Source organism: Pan troglodytes, chromosome 20, assembly GCF_028858775.2.
Source record: "Pan troglodytes isolate AG18354 chromosome 20, NHGRI_mPanTro3-v2.0_pri, whole genome shotgun sequence".
Taxonomy (NCBI): domain Eukaryota; kingdom Metazoa; phylum Chordata; class Mammalia; order Primates; family Hominidae; genus Pan; species Pan troglodytes.
The window spans coordinates 10465007-10482649 of NC_072418.2; the positions used below are offsets into that span (position 1 = coordinate 10465007).

General features: G+C 52.5%; 2 protein-coding genes across 25 annotated transcripts in view; one reads left to right on the plus strand and one right to left on the minus strand.

The window, feature by feature from the left end:
• Positions 1 to 2350: 2350 nt before the first annotated feature.
• Positions 2351 to 14000, plus strand: CCL25 (C-C motif chemokine ligand 25). Of its 7 annotated transcripts, none has more exons than XM_016934899.4 (7): positions 2351 to 3957; positions 4203 to 4261; positions 4455 to 4556; positions 7731 to 7848; positions 7944 to 8077; positions 9409 to 9528; positions 13556 to 14000. In XM_016934899.4, the coding sequence occupies exons 3-7, from the start codon at positions 4484 to 4486 to the stop codon at positions 13561 to 13563; spliced, it is 453 nt and encodes a 150-aa protein (XP_016790388.1). In that variant the 5' UTR covers positions 2351 to 3957; positions 4203 to 4261; positions 4455 to 4483; the 3' UTR covers positions 13564 to 14000. The 7 variants fall into 7 exon arrangements, with proteins under 7 accessions (XP_016790388.1, XP_001156693.1, XP_016790389.1 ...); XM_001156693.7 differs by having other exon boundaries at positions 3778 to 3957; positions 4434 to 4556; XM_016934900.4 differs by having other exon boundaries at positions 3778 to 3957; positions 4434 to 4556; positions 9412 to 9528.
• Positions 14001 to 16593: 2593 nt separating this feature from the next.
• FBN3 (fibrillin 3) overlaps positions 16594 to 17643 on the minus strand; it is an 84387-nt gene continuing 83337 nt past the window's right edge. For 7 of the 18 annotated variants that reach the window (XM_016934917.4, XM_016934909.4, XM_016934910.4 and 4 more), the window contains one exon: positions 16595 to 17578. In XM_016934917.4, the coding sequence (XP_016790406.3) occupies positions 17237 to 17578 (342 nt within the window). In that variant the 3' untranslated portion in view covers positions 16595 to 17236. Of the gene's footprint in view, positions 17579 to 17643 lie in introns of all 18 variants that reach the window. The other 11 variants (XM_016934913.4, XM_016934901.4, XM_016934903.4 and 8 more) reach the window with 4 other exon arrangements.

Sequence of the window (17643 nt, forward strand, 5' to 3'; positions counted from 1 at the left end):
GTTCTAAGAGGGAAGTTTAGAGCAATAAATAAATGCCTACATAAAAAAGAAGAAAGATCTTTCAAATAACCAAATTCTCTTTAAAAAGAGGTAACTGGAGGCTGGGCATGGTGGCTCAAGCCTGTAATCCCAGCACTTTGGGAGGCCAATGCTGGCAGGTCACTTGAGGTCAGGAGTTCGAGACCAGCCTGGGCAACATAGTGAAATGTAGTCTCTACTAAAAATACAAAAATTAGCCAGGCATGGTGGTGGGCGCCTGTAGTCCCAGCTACTTGGGAGGCTGAGGCAGGAGAATCGCTTCAACCCAGGAGGTGGAGGTTGCAGTAAGCCAAGATCGTGCCACTGCACTCCAGCCTGGGCAACAGAGCAAGACTCTGTCTCGAAAAAAAAAAAAAGAGGCAGCTGTGGGTACAACAGGAGTCCAGGCCTGGCAGATGGGGCTCCTGGGGTGTGGATTGCTCCCTACAAGACTCGTGACCATGCAGGGCGGTGGGGGCTCATCAGAAGCCAAGAGTCTCATTAGGGACCTGGAGGCACCAGAGTTCAGGAGAGCTGCAGGCAGCTGGGGTCTGATATGCAAAAGTGACTACAGGAGGACCCTCACTTCTGCCCATAGTGTTCTCCCAGTGCCCCTGAGCCTTTGCCGATGACCTCCCAGTCATCTGCTCTATGGCGCTTCACCATTGGGGGACTGTCCTTTTCTTCACAGTATTTAAGAAATAAAAATTAGATTTTCCTGGCCAACAAAAAAAGTAAGTAACTTGACTTCTCTGACCCTCAGTCTCCTCCTTTGCACAGTTGGGCCAATGGTGAGCACCCAGGAGCATCCTTCATCCCACTAGAGGTGCCTGCCACTGGGTAGGGCAGATGTGGTGGTGGCTGGTGCAGGCTTCCCAGAACATCTCATCACCCCTGCCCACCACCTGGCCACTGCAACCAACTGGGCTTGTCTAGAAAGACACCTGCCTACCCACCCAACCCTGCAGGCTCTGGGGTATTGGTCTCTGAATTTAGCTAAGCTACAGGATGGAGACCACCCTCAACTGCTCCCATCATCAGAGATGCAGAACAGAAGTCGGTGTGGGGGGGGGGGCACTTGTTCCCCGCAGCTGTGCTGATTTCACACTGGTGGAGAAGAGGACCCTTGCTGATAGCGGACTGCTCTTTTATTTTTTTATGAGATGGAGTTTTGCCCTTGTCGCTCAGGCTGGAGTGCAATGGCAAGATCTTGGCTCACTGCAACTTCCACTTCCTGGGTTCAAGCAATTCTCCCGCCTCAGCCTCCCAAGTAGCTGGGATTACAGGTGCGCACCACCATGCCTGGCTTTTTTTTTTTTTTTTTTTTTTTGTATTTTTAGTAGAGATGGGGTTTCACCATGTTGGCCAGGCTGATCTCGAACTCCTGACCTCAGGTGATCCGCCCGCCTCGGCCTCCCAAAGTGCTGGGATTACAAGTGTGAACCACTGCTCCCGGCCGATAGCGGATTACTCTTAATGCCCCCAGCTGCTGCAGGAGTGGAAGAGGCCAGTCCAGCCCCGACTGTGAAGGTCTGGCCTTTACTCAAAGCAACTGTGGTCCTCAGAACTCCGGGTTTTAACTCGGGGCCTGAACTCCGGGATCATCCCGTTTCTTGCTCCAACCCCTGGGTCCCAGGTCCCCAGCGCGCCCACCCCAGTGCACCTTGCATGCTGGTCCCTGGAGGACCCCCTTACTGGGAACCCCTCCTCCCCGTGAAGGCTGCCGGTGGGACAAACAGTGAGGGGTGACGCAGGGAGGGAGACTCACGTTGGGGACCTCCCCCAAGTCTGGGTAACACCGTCTTGGCCGCGGCCCGCGGGTTGGGAAGGTAGGGGGCAGTGAGCCGTAGCGGAGAGGCTGGCCCCAGCCCGCCACGCCGCTTCCCCACGCTCGCAGCCACGCGGAGCCGCGTCCCGGTCCAGCCTCACCCACCCAGAGCAAGAGGCGGAAGAACTGGAACAGCGCCCGGGCCCGTGGGCTGCCACTGGCCGCAGCAACGGGACGGGTGAGAGCACCTGCCCCCGACGCGTCTTAGCTGCTCTGGTGGGGCGGGGCTGACCGTGCAAGCCCCGCCCCAGTCTAAGCCCCTCCTACAAAGCCCTGTCCCTTACCATAAGCGCCAGCTGACAGGCTCCGCCCACTGTCTTAAATCCCACTCACTCTGCCCTGCCCCTGACTCGGAGCCATATACCAAGCCCCGCCCATAGCCATAAGCCACGCCCACCCAGCCCTGCCCCTGGGCTCTAAGTGTCATTTATCTAGTCACGTCCCCGGCTAGAAGCCACACCCACCAGGCCCGGCCCCAGCTCTAAGCCCCACTCACCCGGCCATGTGGTTTGGGACAGGGAAGTAGGCTAGGGGCCGCCGCCTCTGGGCTCCCAGTGGAAGGCAGAAATGAGAAAGGAGTTTAGGGTGTGATAAATACCCACAGAGGTCAGATGTAGCTATGGATGCAGGCGATAAAAAGTTTAAAGCAATCAGCTGTGCGGCCTCTGCAGCGCTCCTTTCGCCCTCCCTAATCTTCACCTCGTGTCTCCCCTAGTCCCTGTCTCCTGGCTGGGTCCTGCTGCCCCAGGGAAAGAAGACATGCCTTCTCCCATCCTGGCTAACACGGTGAAACCCCGTCTCTACTAAAAATACAAAAAATTAGCCGGGCGTGGTGGCGGGCGCCTGTAGTCCCAGCTACTCGGGAGGCTGAGGTAGGAGAATGGCGTGAACCCAGGAGACGGAGCTTGCAGTGAGCCAAGATCGCGCCACCGCACTCCAGCCTGGGCAAAAGAGCGAGACTCCGTCTCAGAAGAAAAAAAAAAAAAGACATGCCTTCTCGGTGAATGTTGCTTTGCTTCCTGAGGGCATGGCTACCCGGGGCTCCTGGCTTTTCTTCCAAAAACAAAACCTTTCTTCCATTTTTTCTTTTTCTTTTCTTTTCTTTTTTTTTTTTTTTTTGAGACAGAGTTTCACTCTTGTCGCCCAGGCTGGAATGCAATGGCCCAATCTCGGCTCACTGCAACCTCCGCCTCCCGGGTTCCAGCGATTCTCCTGCCTCAGCCTCCTGAGTAGCTGGAATTACAGGTGCCCCCCACCGCACTCGGGTAATTAAAGAGATGGGGTTTTGCCATGTTGGCCAGGCTGGTCTCGAACTCCTGACCTCAGAGGATCCGCCCGCCTCGGCCTCCCAAAGTGCTGGTATTACAGGTGTGAGCCACTGTGTCCAGCCACCGGTTTTTTTTCCATTTTTTGAGACAGGGTCTTGCTCTGTTGCCCAGGCTGGAGTGCAGTGGCATGATCACAGCTCACTGCAGCCTCAACCTCCAAGGCTCAAGCAATCCTCACACCTCAGCCTCCTGAGTGGCTGGGACTACAGGTATGCACTACTACGTCGGGCTAATTTTTAAAAAAAATTTTGTAGTGACGCAGGTCTCTCTATATTGCCCGGGGTGGTCTTGAGCTCCTGGGCTCAAGCGATCCTCTGGCCTTGGCCTCCCAAAGTGTTGGGCTTACAGACATGAGCCACCATGCCTGGCCTAGAGAGTTTCTTTCTTGTTGGGGTTGTTCACCGGTGGGAGGTGCACCACTGTGCCGTGCTGACTATATTCATAGAGTTATGTAACCATCACTCTCATCTAATTTCAGAACAAAAGGAAACCCATACCCTCTCACAGTCAGTCCTTCATTCTCCCCTCCCCCCATCCTGTGGCCACCGCTAATTTACTTTCTGTTTCTATGGATTTGCCTGTGATCACAACCAGAGGATTTCTGTGACATGCTAAGTTACCTAACCATGGTGTGGAAGGAGAGAGAAATGGAGTGAAGTCGGGGACCCACCAGGGAACACGTGGCTTGAGGGCGGGGGGAGCGTGAAGGTAAAGGCTTGTTTGGGGGCTCAAGGCAGTCTGAGCCTTGTTCGCAGGCAGCCAGTGTCCACCAGGTGTGTGCAGGTGAGGGAAACAGGGGAAAAAGGGCCCTTTCTGGAGACAGTAGGGGTGCTGGCTGGGAGGCCTGGGATGGGGAGTGGGGAGGCAAGGGGGCCTGTGGGTTGAGGTTGGAGCTTGCTGTAGAAGAGGGAGAATTCCAGAGGCTGAGAGTGCAGGTGGAGAGGAGGAGGAAGGCAGGAGGGCGGGCAGGGGGTGGCTGGGTGGGGCTCCGTCTATAAAGAGTGAAGCTCAGCGTGTTGGTCCTGCAGATGGGACAGCTTGGCCTACAGCCCGGCAGGCATCAGCTCCCTTGACCCAGTGGATATCGGTGAGTCTTTTCCTTGAACATAGATGAACAGCTTGTCCCTCCAGCACAACTTGTTCCTACTTTATACAACCTCCTTCCCTTGCCATATGCCTGGGGCTTAAGAGGGGGGATGTTCCCAGTACCCACTCCCCTCCTCTTCCTCAGTCCTTACCACTTCCCTCCACGACCCCAGGTGGCCCCGTTATTCATCCAGGTGCCCAGGGAGGAGGACCCGCCTGCAGCATGAACCTGTGGCTCCTGGCCTGCCTGGTGGCCGGCTTCCTGGGAGCCTGGGCCCCCGCTGTCCACACCCAAGGTACTGTGTCTGGCAATGCCTACCCGCAAGTGCCCCTCTCCCCATGCCCCTACCCCACCTCTTTTGTCTCTTATCTCCTCTGGAAGTCTCCCCAATCCCATCTCCACTGAATTCTCCTGCTCCTGACATGCAGGAACTCCTGGCGTTTGGTTAGCTCTTGGGATGGGGTCGGGGAGATGGAGAGTCCCCAGTTCCTTCTTTGAGAGCCCCATGGAGTCTTTTGCAAGACTCCCAAAGATGTGAGGGAGCAGAGGGTGGCTTCCAGCTGTGGGCAAAGCCAGTTACTGCCAGGGATGTATTGTAGAATCCTAATCCTGCCGAGCCAGGGGTGGGGTTGGAGATCAGGGCCCTGGAGACTGACAGGAGTGGATTCCCATCCTGTTCCCTCCATGGAGTCCAGCTGAGAGTTAGTTGCTCCTAAACCTTTTTTTTTTTTTTTTTTTTTTGAGGCAGAGTCTCACTCTGTCGCCCTGGCTGGAGTGCAGTGGCGCGATCTTGGCTCACTGCAACCTCCGCCTCCTGGGCTCAAGCGATCCTTCTGCCTCAGCCTCCCAAGTAGCTGGGACTACAGGCGTGTGCTACCATGCCCGGCTAATTTTTGTATTTTTTAGTAGAGATGGGGTTTCACTATGTTGGCCAGAGTAGTCTCGATCTCCTGATCTCAGGCGATCCGCCTGCCTCAGCCTCCCAAAGTGCTAGGATTACAGGTATGAGCCACTGTGCCCGGCTTCCTAAACCTTTAGGAGCCTCCGTTTCCTCAGCTGCAAAGTGGGAATCTAAAATTCCCACTGCATGGCTCTGACTTGAGGGTCCAGTGAGCTCATGCCTGCAAAAGACTAGGCCTCGTGTCTGGCGGCGGCAATAGTAACTGTTCCTGTTATTAATAGGGAACTCTTTCCTTCTTCCCCACTCCCTACCGCAGAGCAAGCACTTGAGGATTTCAGTCGCCAAAGGACAATTCCTGGGCCTGGGGTGTCCCCACGGGAGCCCTGACACTGGGTCCTACATCCTCTGAGTTTCAGCAGCTGGCCAAAGCAGGGTCCCTGGCTGGGTGGCAGACCCAGGGCCCCACCCTCCTGCCCTGTCTGCCCCCACCTGACCCACCTGCCCCTCGGCTGGGTCTGATGGGTCCAAGTCCTTGGCCTTTGCCCGGGAAGGGGGTTGGGCTGTGGTCTGATTGTTTTGCCATCAGAGCCAGGCCCAGCCCAGCCCTTTGATCCTGGCCTCCAGCCTTGGGAACTACCTGCCTGGCACTGCAGTCAGAGGTTCCAACAGAATGCGCTGCCCCTTGCCCTCAGAGGCCGAGGTGGGGAGACACCTGGAGGGCTCGAGTCCTCCCTTTCCCTGCTCCTGCTGAGCTGGGCTCTGCAGGGACTCAGACTCGGCCTCTGGAGGTTAGTTCTGGCAGAGGTGAGATCGCAGAGAACTCCAAAGGCCATTTAGGCAGAGAATTGCACCCCAGCTTCCTCCACTATCTCATCAGCTCATCCTCGGCTCATTCATTCCACCTGCTCATCCCCCCAGAACTTTCTGGCAGCATCACCTCCTCCTCTGGGCACCTCCCACAGTGCCTGTGCTTCCCCCTTTCTGCAGAGATCAGTTTCCCGGGAGCTCCCTGAAGACAACACTAGGTCTAATTCATCTGTGTGTTTCATCTCTGCTTGTCTAGACAATTGACATTTACTGAGAGCTCTTTACTTTGTATTAAAACAATTTTTTGTTTGTTTGGTTGGTGTTTTGTTTTGTTTCATTGAGACAGAGTTTTGCTATTGTCGCCCAGGCTGGAGTGCAATGGCGCGATCTCGGCTCACTGCAACCTCCACCTCCTGGGTTCAAGTGATTCTCCTGCCTCAGCCTCCAGAGTAGCTGGGATTAAAAGCGCCCACTATCAGCCAGGCACAGTGGCTCACGCCTGTAATCCCAGCACTTTGAGAGGCCAAGGCGGGTGGATCATAAGGTCAAGAGATCAAGACCATCCTGGCCAACATGGTGAAACCCCATCTCTACTAAAAATACAAAAATTAGCTGGTCGTGGTGGCGGGCGCCTGCAATCCCAGCTACTCGGGAGGCTGAGGCAGGAGAATCGCTTGAACCCGGGAGGCAGAGGTTGCAGTGAGCTGAAATTGAGCCACTGCACTCCAGCCTGGGCGACAGAGTGGGACTCTGGAAAAAAAAAAAAAAGGCGCCCACCACCATGCCTGGCTAATTTTTTTTTTTTTTTTTTTTTTTTTTTTTTTTTTGAGACGGTGTCTCACTCTGTCGTCCAGGCTGGAGTGCGGTGGCGCGATCTCGGCTCACTGCAAGCTCCGCCTCCCGGGTTCACGCCATTCTCCTGCCTCAGCCTCCCAAGTAGCTGGGACTCCAGACACCCACCACCACGCCCGGCTAATTTTTATATTTTTAGTAGAGACGGGGTTTCACCGTGTTAGCCAGGATGGTCTCAATCTCCTGACCTCATGATCCGCCCACCTTGGCCTCCCAAAGTGCTGGGATTAAAGGCATGAGCCACCGCGCCCGGCCTAATTTTTGTATTTTTTAGTAGAGACGGGGTTTCACCATATTGGCCAGGCTGGTCTCAAACTCCTGACCTCAGGTGATCCACCCACCTCAGCCTCCCAAAGTGCTCAGATTACAGGCGTGAGCCACCGCGCCCAGCCTAATTTTTGTATTTTTTATTAGAGACGGGTTTTCACCATATTGGCCAGGCTAGTCTCAAACTCCTGACCTCAGGTGATCCACCTACCTCAGACTCCCAAAGTGCTGGGTTTACAGGCATGAGCCACTGTGCTGAGCTGCCAACCAGCTCATTTTTAGGAGGGAGAACTTGGCTGGGGAGGGGTGGTATTGGCCCCTCCTCACAGTGCACCTGCACTCTGAGTCACCCTTTTCCCCAGAGCAGGAGTAGAGGTGGCCTTGGTCCCTTCATTTGCTGGTTCCACACCCTTCCCAGCCGGGACCCAAGGGTCCTCTCCAACCTCTGGCTGTCCCAATATCCAGGGATAAGGGGTGAGCCAGGAGGCTTTTTCTTTCCTAAGGCTGTTCCTCAGCCTCTGCCGGGCCTGGAAGGGTTGTGGTATGAGCAGACAGGTATGCAGACAGGTGCCCTTGCCTGTGGCTGGCCCTGCCAAGTTAACATGCAAGGGTGCGAGTGTCTGGGCGGCTGTGTGGTTGCAGGTGTCTTTGAGGACTGCTGCCTGGCCTACCACTACCCCATTGGGTGGGCTGTGCTCCGGCGCGCCTGGACTTACCGGATCCAGGAGGTGAGCGGGAGCTGCAATCTGCCTGCTGCGATGTGAGTGGGGCCGTGGGGGCTGGGGGGTGGGGTGCACACACAGCCTTGCTGCCAGCCTACACCCTAACCTGGGCACCCCACTCTGCTCACCACAGATTCTACCTCCCCAAGAGACACAGGAAGGTGTGTGGGAACCCCAAAAGCAGGGAGGTGCAGAAAGCCATGAAGCTCCTGGATGCTCGAAATAAGGTTTTTGCAAAGCTCCGCCACAACACGCAGACCTTCCAAGGTGGGCAAGACCTCTGCTGGGCATCTAGGGGGCCTGCCCTCCCTGCCTGCAAGCCCATGTGTGGTTCAGACCCCGAGGGAGGGAATTGGAGACCAGAATACTGACACCTGCCTGAACCCCAAACAAAGCCAGTTGGTGGTGAGTGGGGCACCAAGTGAATGACCAACGGATTGAGTCATCGTCCAGTTTTTGTTTCTGGAGATGGGGTCTTGCTCTGTTGCCCAGGCTGGAGTGTAGTAGCATGATCATAGCTCACTGCGGCCTCAAACTTGTGGGTTCAAGCAATCCTCCCACTTCAGATTCCCCAAGTAGCTGGGATTACAAGTGTGTGCCACCAGTCCAGCTCTTTTATTATTATTATTATTTTGAGACAGAGTCTTACTGTGTCACCCACGCTGGAGTGCAATGGCGCCATCACAGCTCACTGAAGCCTTGACCTCCCAGGCTCAAGCAATCCTCCTACCTCAGCCTCCTGAGTAGCTGGGACTACAGGCATGCTCCACTAATCCAGCGTATTATTATTTTATTTTTTATTTTTATTTTTTGAGATGGAGTCTTGCTGTGTCATCCAGGCTGGAGTGCAGTGGCACGATCTCGGCTCACTGCAACCTCTGCCTCCTGAATTCAAGCGATTCTCCCGCCTCAGCCCCCTAAGTAGCAGGAGCACAAGCTCATGCCACCATGCCTGGCTAATTTTTATATTTTTAGTACAGACGGGGTTTCACCATGTTGGCCAGGCTGGTCTCGAACTCCTGACCTCAGATGATCTGCCTGCCTTGGCCTCCCAAAGTACTGGGATTATAGGCATGAACCACCATGCCTGGCTCCAGCTCATTATTATTATTATTATTATTATTATTATTATTATTATTATTTTGAGACAGGGTTTTACTCTTATCACCCAGGCTGGAGTGCAGTGGCAAAATCACAACTCACTGCAGCCTTGTGTTCCTGGGCTCAAGCAATCCTCCCACGTCAGCCTCCCAAGTAGCTGGGATTACAGGCACACACCACCATGCCTGGGTAATTTTTTATTTTCATTTTGCAGAGACAGGTTGTGCCATGTTGCCCAGGCTGGACTTGAACCCCTGGACTCAAGCAATCCACCTGCCTTGGCCTCCCAAAGTGCTGGGACTACAGGCATGAGCCACTGCACCCAGCCAGTCCAGCTCTTTTAATCAGGACACTTTCCACTGGTACAGATGGAAAGCTCAAGCACATGGGAGACTCATTGGCTTAAATAACCAGTCAACAGCTTCAGGCTTAGCTGGATCCAGGAGCTCAAAGGATGATGGCAGAGCTCTTGCTTATTTCTCTCTCCATTTCTCCAGCAGGCCCTCATGCTGTAAAGAAGTTGAGTTCTGGAAGCTCCAAGTTATCATCGTCCAAGTTTAGCAATCCCATCAGCAGCAGCAAGAGGAATGTCTCCCTCCTGATATCAGCTAATTCAGGTAAGGACTCTTGGTCATGTGACTGTCTCCCATCCATCACCTTTGCTGAGGGTTGAGGGCTCATGATTGGCTCACACTGGGACAGGAGATTCACCTCCAGGACCAAGGAGGGGTGGTTGTGTGGTCAGTGCCGCAGATTCACAGGGGAGGGTCCTCGGTGGCTGTCCACTGCTGTGACTCAGCCCAAAGACACTACAGCAAGTGAGAAAGTGAAGCCCCAGGGGAGTGGCCCAAGAGCTCCAGGGCCCCCCAAACCCAGCAATTCTCCAGCAGGGACCGGGTGGGTGTCCTGTAATTCTATTGAATTCTGACATTGTGTGTGTGTGTGTCTCTCTCTATATACATATAAAATATATATAAGTAAATATATAATATATAAATATATATAATATATATAAGTAAATATATAATATATAAATATATATTATATATAAGTAAATATATAATATATAAATATATAATATATAAATAATATATAATATATAAATATATAATATATAAATAATATATAATATATAAATATATATAATGTATAAATAATATATAATATATACATATATATATATATTTTTTTTTTTTGAGATGGAGTCTCGCTTTGATGCCCAGGCTGGAGTGCAGTGGAGCGATCTTGGCTCACTGCAAGCTCCACCTCCTGGGTTCACGCCATTCTCCTGCCTCAGCCTCCCAAGTAGCTGGGACTACAGGCGCCCGCCACCATGCTGGGCTAATTTTTTGTATTTTTAGTAGAGACGGGGTTTCACCATGTTAGCCAGGATGGTCTCGATCTCCTGACCTCGTGACCCACCCGCCTTGGCCTCCCAAAGTGCTAAGATTACAGGCGTGAGCCACCGCGCCCGGCCTAAATATATATAATATATAAATATATAATATAAATATATAAATATATAATATAAATATATGTAATATATAAATATATAATATATGTAATATATAAATATATATAATATATAATATATAAATATATATTATATATAATTAATATTTTTTTATGGCAGGGTCTCACTCTGTTGCTGAGGCTGGAGTGCAGTGGTGCCATCTCGGCTCACTGCAACCTCCGCCTCCAGGGTTCAGGCGATTCTTGTGCCTCAGCCACCCAAGTAGCTGGGATTACAGGCATGCATCACCACGTCTGGCTAATTTTCATATATTTATTAGAGATGGGGTTTCGTCATGTTGCTTAGGCTGGTCTCTAACTTCTGGCCTCAAGCAATTCTCCCACCTCGGCCCCCCAAAGTGCTGGGATTGCAGGCATGAGCCACTGTGTCCAGCTGACATTGTCTATCTGGAGGTAGTGACACAATCCACAGGTTAAGGACTCAGTCCCACAAGACTGCCCCCATTTCAGATGCTGGTTGCAAGTAGCAAGTTGTCACTTTATTTCTGACTGATTGTCTGTAAGTCAGGGCTTCCACCTCTGGTTGGATCATTCGCTAGAACAGCTCACAGGACTCACGGAAGCGATCTACTTGTGTTTACCATTTTATTGTAAAAGATTACAAAGGGGCTGGGCATGGTGGCTCACGCCTGTAATCCTAGCACTTTGAGAGGCTGAGGCAGAAGGATCAATTGAGCCCAGGATGGCCGGGCGCGGTGGCTCACACCTGTAATCCCAGCACTTTGGGAGGCGGAGGCGGGTGGATCACGAGGTCAGGAGATCGAGACCATCCAGGCTAACATGGTGAAACCCCATCTCTACTAAAAATTAAAAAAATTAGCCGGGCCTGGTGGCAGGCATCTGTAGTCCCAGCTACTCTGGAGGCTGAGGCAGGAGAATGGCATGAACCTGGGAGGTGGACCTTGAAGTAAGCTGAGATCAAGCCACTGCACTCCAGCCTGGGCAACAGAGCGAGACTCTGTCTCTAAATAAATAAATAAATAATAAAAAATTGAGCCCAGGAGTTTGAGACCAGCCTGGGAAACATAGTGGGACCGTGTCTCAAGAAAAAAAAAAAAAAAATTTTAAATTAGCTAGTTGTGGTGGCATGCACCTGTAGTTCCAGCTGCTTGGGAGGCTGAGGTGAGAAGATTACTTGAGCCGAGGAGGTAGAGGTTGCAGTGAGCTATGATCATACCATTGGAACTTCAGCCTGGGGGACAAAATGAGATCTTGTCTCAAAAAAAGAATAAAAAGATATTACAAAGGATAGGGATGAATAAGCCAGATGGAAGAGATGCTTAGGTAGACAAAGACTGGAAGGAGCTCAAGTGTAGGAGCTTCTGTTCCCGTGGAGTTGGGGTACACCACCCCTCCCACACACGGATGTGGTCACAAGACCCTGAACCCCATAGTTCAGACTTTCTTTTTTTCAGAGATGAGGTCTCACTCTCTCCGCCAGGCTGGAGCGCAGTGGCGCAATCGTAGCTCACTGCCTCGTTGAGTAGCTAGGACTACATAGCTCACTGCCTCAGCCTCCCGAGTAGCTGGGACTGCAGGCCAGTACCCTCAGCTTACCAGGGATTTTTTTTTTTTTTTTTTTTTTTTGAGATGGAGTCTTGCTCTGTTGCCCAGGCTGGAGTGCAGTGGCATGATCTCGGCTCACTGCAAGCTCCGCCTCCCGGGTTCACGCCATTCTCCTGCCTCAGCCTCCGGAGTAGCTGGGACTACAGGTGCCCGCCACCACGCCTGGCTAATTTTTTGTATTTTTAGTAGAGACGGGGTTTCACTGTGTTAGCCAGGATGGTCTCGATCTCCTGACCTCATGATCCACCAGCCTCAGCCTCCCAAAGTGCTGGGATTACAGGTGTGAGCCACCATGCCCGGCCTAATTTTTTTTTTTTTTTTTTTTTTGAGACAGAGTCTCACTCTGTCACCCAGGTTGGAGTGCATGGCGCAATCAGCTCACTGCAACCTCCGCCTCCAGGGTGGGTTCAGGTGATTCTCCTATCTCAGCCTCCTGAGTAGCTGGGATTATAGGCATGCACCACCACTGCCAACTAATTTTTGTATTTTTAGTAGAGATGGGGTTTTGCCATGTTGGGCAGGCTGGTCTTGAACTCCTGACCTCAAGTGATCCGCCCACCTCAACTGTCCAAAGTGCTGGGATTACAGGCGTGAGCCACCGCGCCTGGCCTTCACCAGGGATTTTTATTTTTTTATTTTTTTTATTTTTAGTAGAGACGGCGTTTCACTATGTTGGCCAGGCTCGTCTCAAACTCCTGACCTTGTGATCCACCTGCCTTGGCCTCCCAAAGTTCTGGGATGACAGGCGTGAGCCACCATGCCCAGCCAACCAGGGAATTTTTTAGAAGCTTCATCACATAGGAGTGAAGGATGATTAACTCCATTGCCAACCTTCTTCCCCTTCCTGGAGAATGGGACCAAAAGCTCCAAGTTTCTAATCAATGGCTTGGTCTTGCTGGTGACCAGTCCCCACCCAGAAGCCGACCAAGAGTCACCTCATTAGAATAAAATATGTCCCCATTACCCAGGACACTCCAAGGGATCCAGAGCTCTGTGTCAGAAACAGAATTCAAAGACCAAATATTAGCACAAAAGGCCAGGTGCGGTGGCTCACACCTGTAATCCCAGCACTTTGGGAGGCTGAGGTGGGCAGATCACAAGGTCAAGAGATCAAGACCATCCTGGCTAACACGGTGAAACCCTGTCTCTAAAATACAAAATTAGCTACTAAAAATACAAAATACGAAAATACTAAAAATACAAAAATACAAAAAATACAAAAATTAGCCGGGCATGGTGGTACGCGCCTGTAGTTGCAGCTACTAGGGAGGCTGAGGCAGGAGAATCGCTTGAATCCTGGAGGCGGAGGTTGCATTGAGTTGAGATTGTGCCACTGCACTCCAGTCTGGCGACAGAGCGAGACTGTCTCAAAAAAAAAAAAAAAAAAAAAAGTTAGCATAAAAGATTCTAGCACTCCTATTACTCAGAAATTCACAAGGGTTTTAGGAGCTGTGTGCTAGGGACTGGAGGTAGAGACAAATGCATATAGTTACTATTATTTTACAGCCATCAATTTTACTTCAGCCTCTCTCATTGCTTCTGCAGGACTGTGAGCCGGCTCATTTCTGGGCTCCATCGGCACAGAAGGGGCCGGATCTTTCTCCGATAAAACCGTCGCCCTACAGACCCAGCTGTCCCCACGCCTCTGTCTTTTGGGTCAAGTCTTAATCCCTGCACCTGAGTTGGTCCTCCCTCTGCACCCCCACCACCTCCTGCCCGTCTGGCAACTGGAAAGAGGGAGTTGGCCTGATTTTAAGCCTTTTGCTGCTCCAGGGACCAGCAGCAATCCTGGGCAGCCAGTGGCTCTTGTAGAGAAGACTTAGGATACCTTCTCACTTTCTGTTTCTTGCCGTCCACCCCGGGCCATGCCAGTGTGTCCCTCTGGGTCCCTCCAAAACTCTGGTCAGTTCAAGGATGCCCCTCCCAGGCTATGCTTTTCTATAACTTTTAAATAAACCTTGGGGGGTGATGGAGTCATTCCTGCCTGTTACATTTCTTTTTTTTTCTTGCCTGTTACATTTCATCATGAGGTGCAAGTTGCTGCTGCCCTGCCCTGGGGTGAAGCCAATGCGATCTTTGCCACCCCAAGCTCTCCTAACAGACGGCTCTCCAGGGGCCAAGCATTGGCCACTGGTTGCAGAATGCACTTCCCAGCTGGTGACCTTAAACCAATTGCTGACTCTCTGGGTACCTCTCAGCTTGTCTGTAGAATAAGAGTCACTGTGCTTGCTCTACTTAGATTCCAGGGCTGTGGTGAGTCCAGCTGATGGACACAGAAGCCCTCTGCAAGCTCTTATAGGCTGCCTGGAGGCCACTGGTAAGCCAGGACCAGACCAGGGACAGAGCTCTGGTGCCAGGTGCTAGTGACAATTCTGCAGGTGGAGGCCTGAGTCACCACCCGATGATGCTGTCTTCAGTCCTTGGCAACCTCAGTTTCCATCACAACAGAGAATGATCTGGATGAAAACCAATGAACACTGGCCGGGCACCGTGGCTCACTCTCATCCCAGCACTTTGGGAGGCCAAGGCGGGTGGATCACCTGAAGTCAGGAGTTCAAGGCCAGCCTGGTCAATATGGTGAAACCCCATCTCTACTAAAAATGCAAAAATTAGTCGGGCGTGGTGGCAGGCACCTGTCATCCCAGCTACTCGGGAGGCTGAGGCAGGAGAATTGTTTGAACCCGGGAAGCAGAGGTTGCAGTGAGCCGAGATCACGCCACTGCACTCCAGCCTGGGTGACAGAGCGAGAGTTTGTCTCAAAAAAAAAAAAAGAAAGAAAGAAAACCGAGCACATCATCTCTTAGGGGACACCCTGGTGGTTTGGGATCAGGGACCGGGATGAAGTTGCAGAAGAAATGGGGTCACGTTCAGTGTTCGGGCTCTACCGCGCACTATGTGGGTGACCTGGACAGGTTCCACAAGCTCTCTAAGCCTCAATTTTGCCCCCCCCGGAAAATGGGGGTGATAATACAGCCTGCCTCATAGCGCTTTGTTGGAGACCAAATACACTGTGATGTGTGACACGCACAGCACACAGTACATGCTAACTGTGTGTTTATTAACACAATGAGTACCCTGGCCATCGAATTGGAGTCCGCCTGGAACCATGCATGGTGGTGTGGGGGCTGATGGCCTGGGAACATGCCCACCTTTTTTTTTTTTTTTTTTTGAGACAGAGTCTTGCTGTGTCGCCCAGGCTGGAGTGCAATGGCACAATCTCCGCTCACTGTAACTTCTGCTTCCCGGGTTCAAGTGATTCTCCTGCCTCAGCCTCCTGAGTAACTGGGATTACAGGCACGTACCACCACCCCTGGCTAATTTTGGTATTTTTAGTAGAGATGGGGTTTCACCAAGTTGGCCGGGCTGGTCTTGAACTCCTGACTTCAAGTGATCCAGCCTCCTTGGCCTCTCAAAGCACTGGGGTTATAGGCATGAGCCACTGCACCTGGCTGCCCAACTTCCTCCCCTCCCCTCCTCTTTTTTTTTTTTTTTTTTTGGTGGAGTCTTGCTCTGTTGCCCAGGCTGGAGTGCAGTGACATGATCTCAGCTCACTGCAACCTCTGCCTCCTAGGTTCAAGCGATTCTCCTGCTTCACCCTCCTGAGTAGCTGGGATTACAGGCGCCCACGACCACGCCTGGCTTTTTTTTTTTTTTTTGTATTTTCAGTAGAGATGGGGTTTCGCCATGTTGGCCGGGCTGGTCTCAAACTCCTGACCTCAGGTGATCCGCTCACCTCAGCCTCCCAAAGTGCTGGGATTATAGGTGTGAGCCACCACACCCCGCCAGGCCACCCAACTTTCAACCTGGCCTGACCTTGGCCAAAGTGTTTAACTTCTCTGAGCCTCAGTTTTCCCTGTAAAATGGGGATGGTAATAGCATCTATTCCGTGAGGCTGTAGTGACAATCAAAGTGGTCAATAATGGTAAAATACTTGGATACTAACACCCGTAATTCCAGCACTTTGGGAGGCCAAGGCAGTAAGACCACTTGAGCCCAGGAGCTCAAGATCAGCCTGGGCAGTATAGGGACACCCCCATCTCTAAGAAAAATAAATGTTAGGCCAGGCGTGGTAGCTCATGCCTGTAATCCCGGCACTTTGGGAGGCCGAGGCGGGCCGATCACCTGAGGTCAGGAGTTTGAGACCAGCCTGGACAACATGGTGAAACCCCGTCTCTACTAAAAATACACAAATTAGCCGGGTATGGTGGCACACATCTGTAGTCCCAGCTACTCGAGAGGCTGAGGCACGAGAATCACTTGAACTCGGGAGGCAGAGGTTGCAGTGATCCAAGACAGCGCCACTGCAGTCCAGCCTGGGTGACAGGGTGAGACTCTGTCTCAAAAAGAAAGAGAAAGAAAAAGAAATTTAAAAAAATTAGCTGGGTGTGGTGGCGTGCACCTTTGGTCCCAGCTACTTGGGAGAGGCTGAGGTGGGAGGATTGCTTGAGCCCGGGAAGTGGTGACCACAGGGAGCCACGATCGCGCCACTGCACTCCAACCTAGGCAACAGAGCAAGACCCTGTCTCAGAAAACATAAAAAAAAAAATCGAATGGTGTCTGGTATGTAGTACATGGTCAGGAAGCGTGAGCCGTTAGTACCATTCTGGGGAGCCCATAAGGCCTTCTGCTTCCCCAGGCACAAGATCTGCCTCGCCCAGTCCGAGGGCAGCAACTACTTACTTCAAGAACTTGCCAAGGGGCAGGCAGACTTAACCCAAAATAACTTTATTATCGTCTCCACTTTTGATATAAAAGCATTCTCCAAATGGGGGGCAAATGTGGCAAGTCACTGTGGAGTCTGGGCCCCCTGTACACCCTTCTACTCCAAGGAATAAGCCCTGTGCCCACCCCAGTTGCCCATTGCCATGTCCTGCCAACCCCCTGCCCCCCGCCAGGGCAAGCCACAGTGCAGTACAGAAGTGAAAGCCTGAGATTGGCCAGACACGGTGACCACAGGGCCTCTTCCTGACCTTGGCTGTGGGGGCAGGGGGATTGCACATTGCAGCTTCTTGCTGTCTCCAGGAAAGACTGAGTAAGTGGGGGGCCCCCGGGGCTGGCACAGAGGCCCAGGCAGAGGCCGGGTTTGCCTGAGGTTGTCGTGTAGCATTTCACTCTTCCTGAGTTTCAGGGTTCAATCTGGTCAGCCATCGCTTCTGGGGAACAGTCCTTCCCAGTTCCAGAATCCCCCTTCTCTGGACAGCTGGGGCCCACTGAGGCTCCTCCCAACTAAAGCAACTGCAGCTGCACCTTCAGCCTCAAGGCCTGGCCCCGTGGCCCTGGCTGCCCCTCTGGCTGGACACCCCAGGGTCCTGCCATGTGGCTCACCACCTCCAGCCGGTAGGTTCCAGGCCCCGGCCGCCTCCGCCCCAGCCGCAGGGAGCTGACGCCACGGAGGTGATGCATGCGAAAGAAACCTTGCTCGTTTCCGCGGACGATGACGTAGCGGATCCGGCCCTCTAGACCCTCCAGGGCCGGCCGGAGCTCCAGGATGCGCTCGGCCCGGCCCAGGTGTGAGAGGTTCAGGCCCAAGGTCAGCAGGGCCTCGGAGTCAAGGGTGGCCAGGTTCACCTGGGAAGAAAGGCCAGGTGTGTGGTCAGAGCCCAGGAGAATCGGGATGTGGTGTGGGTAGGGGG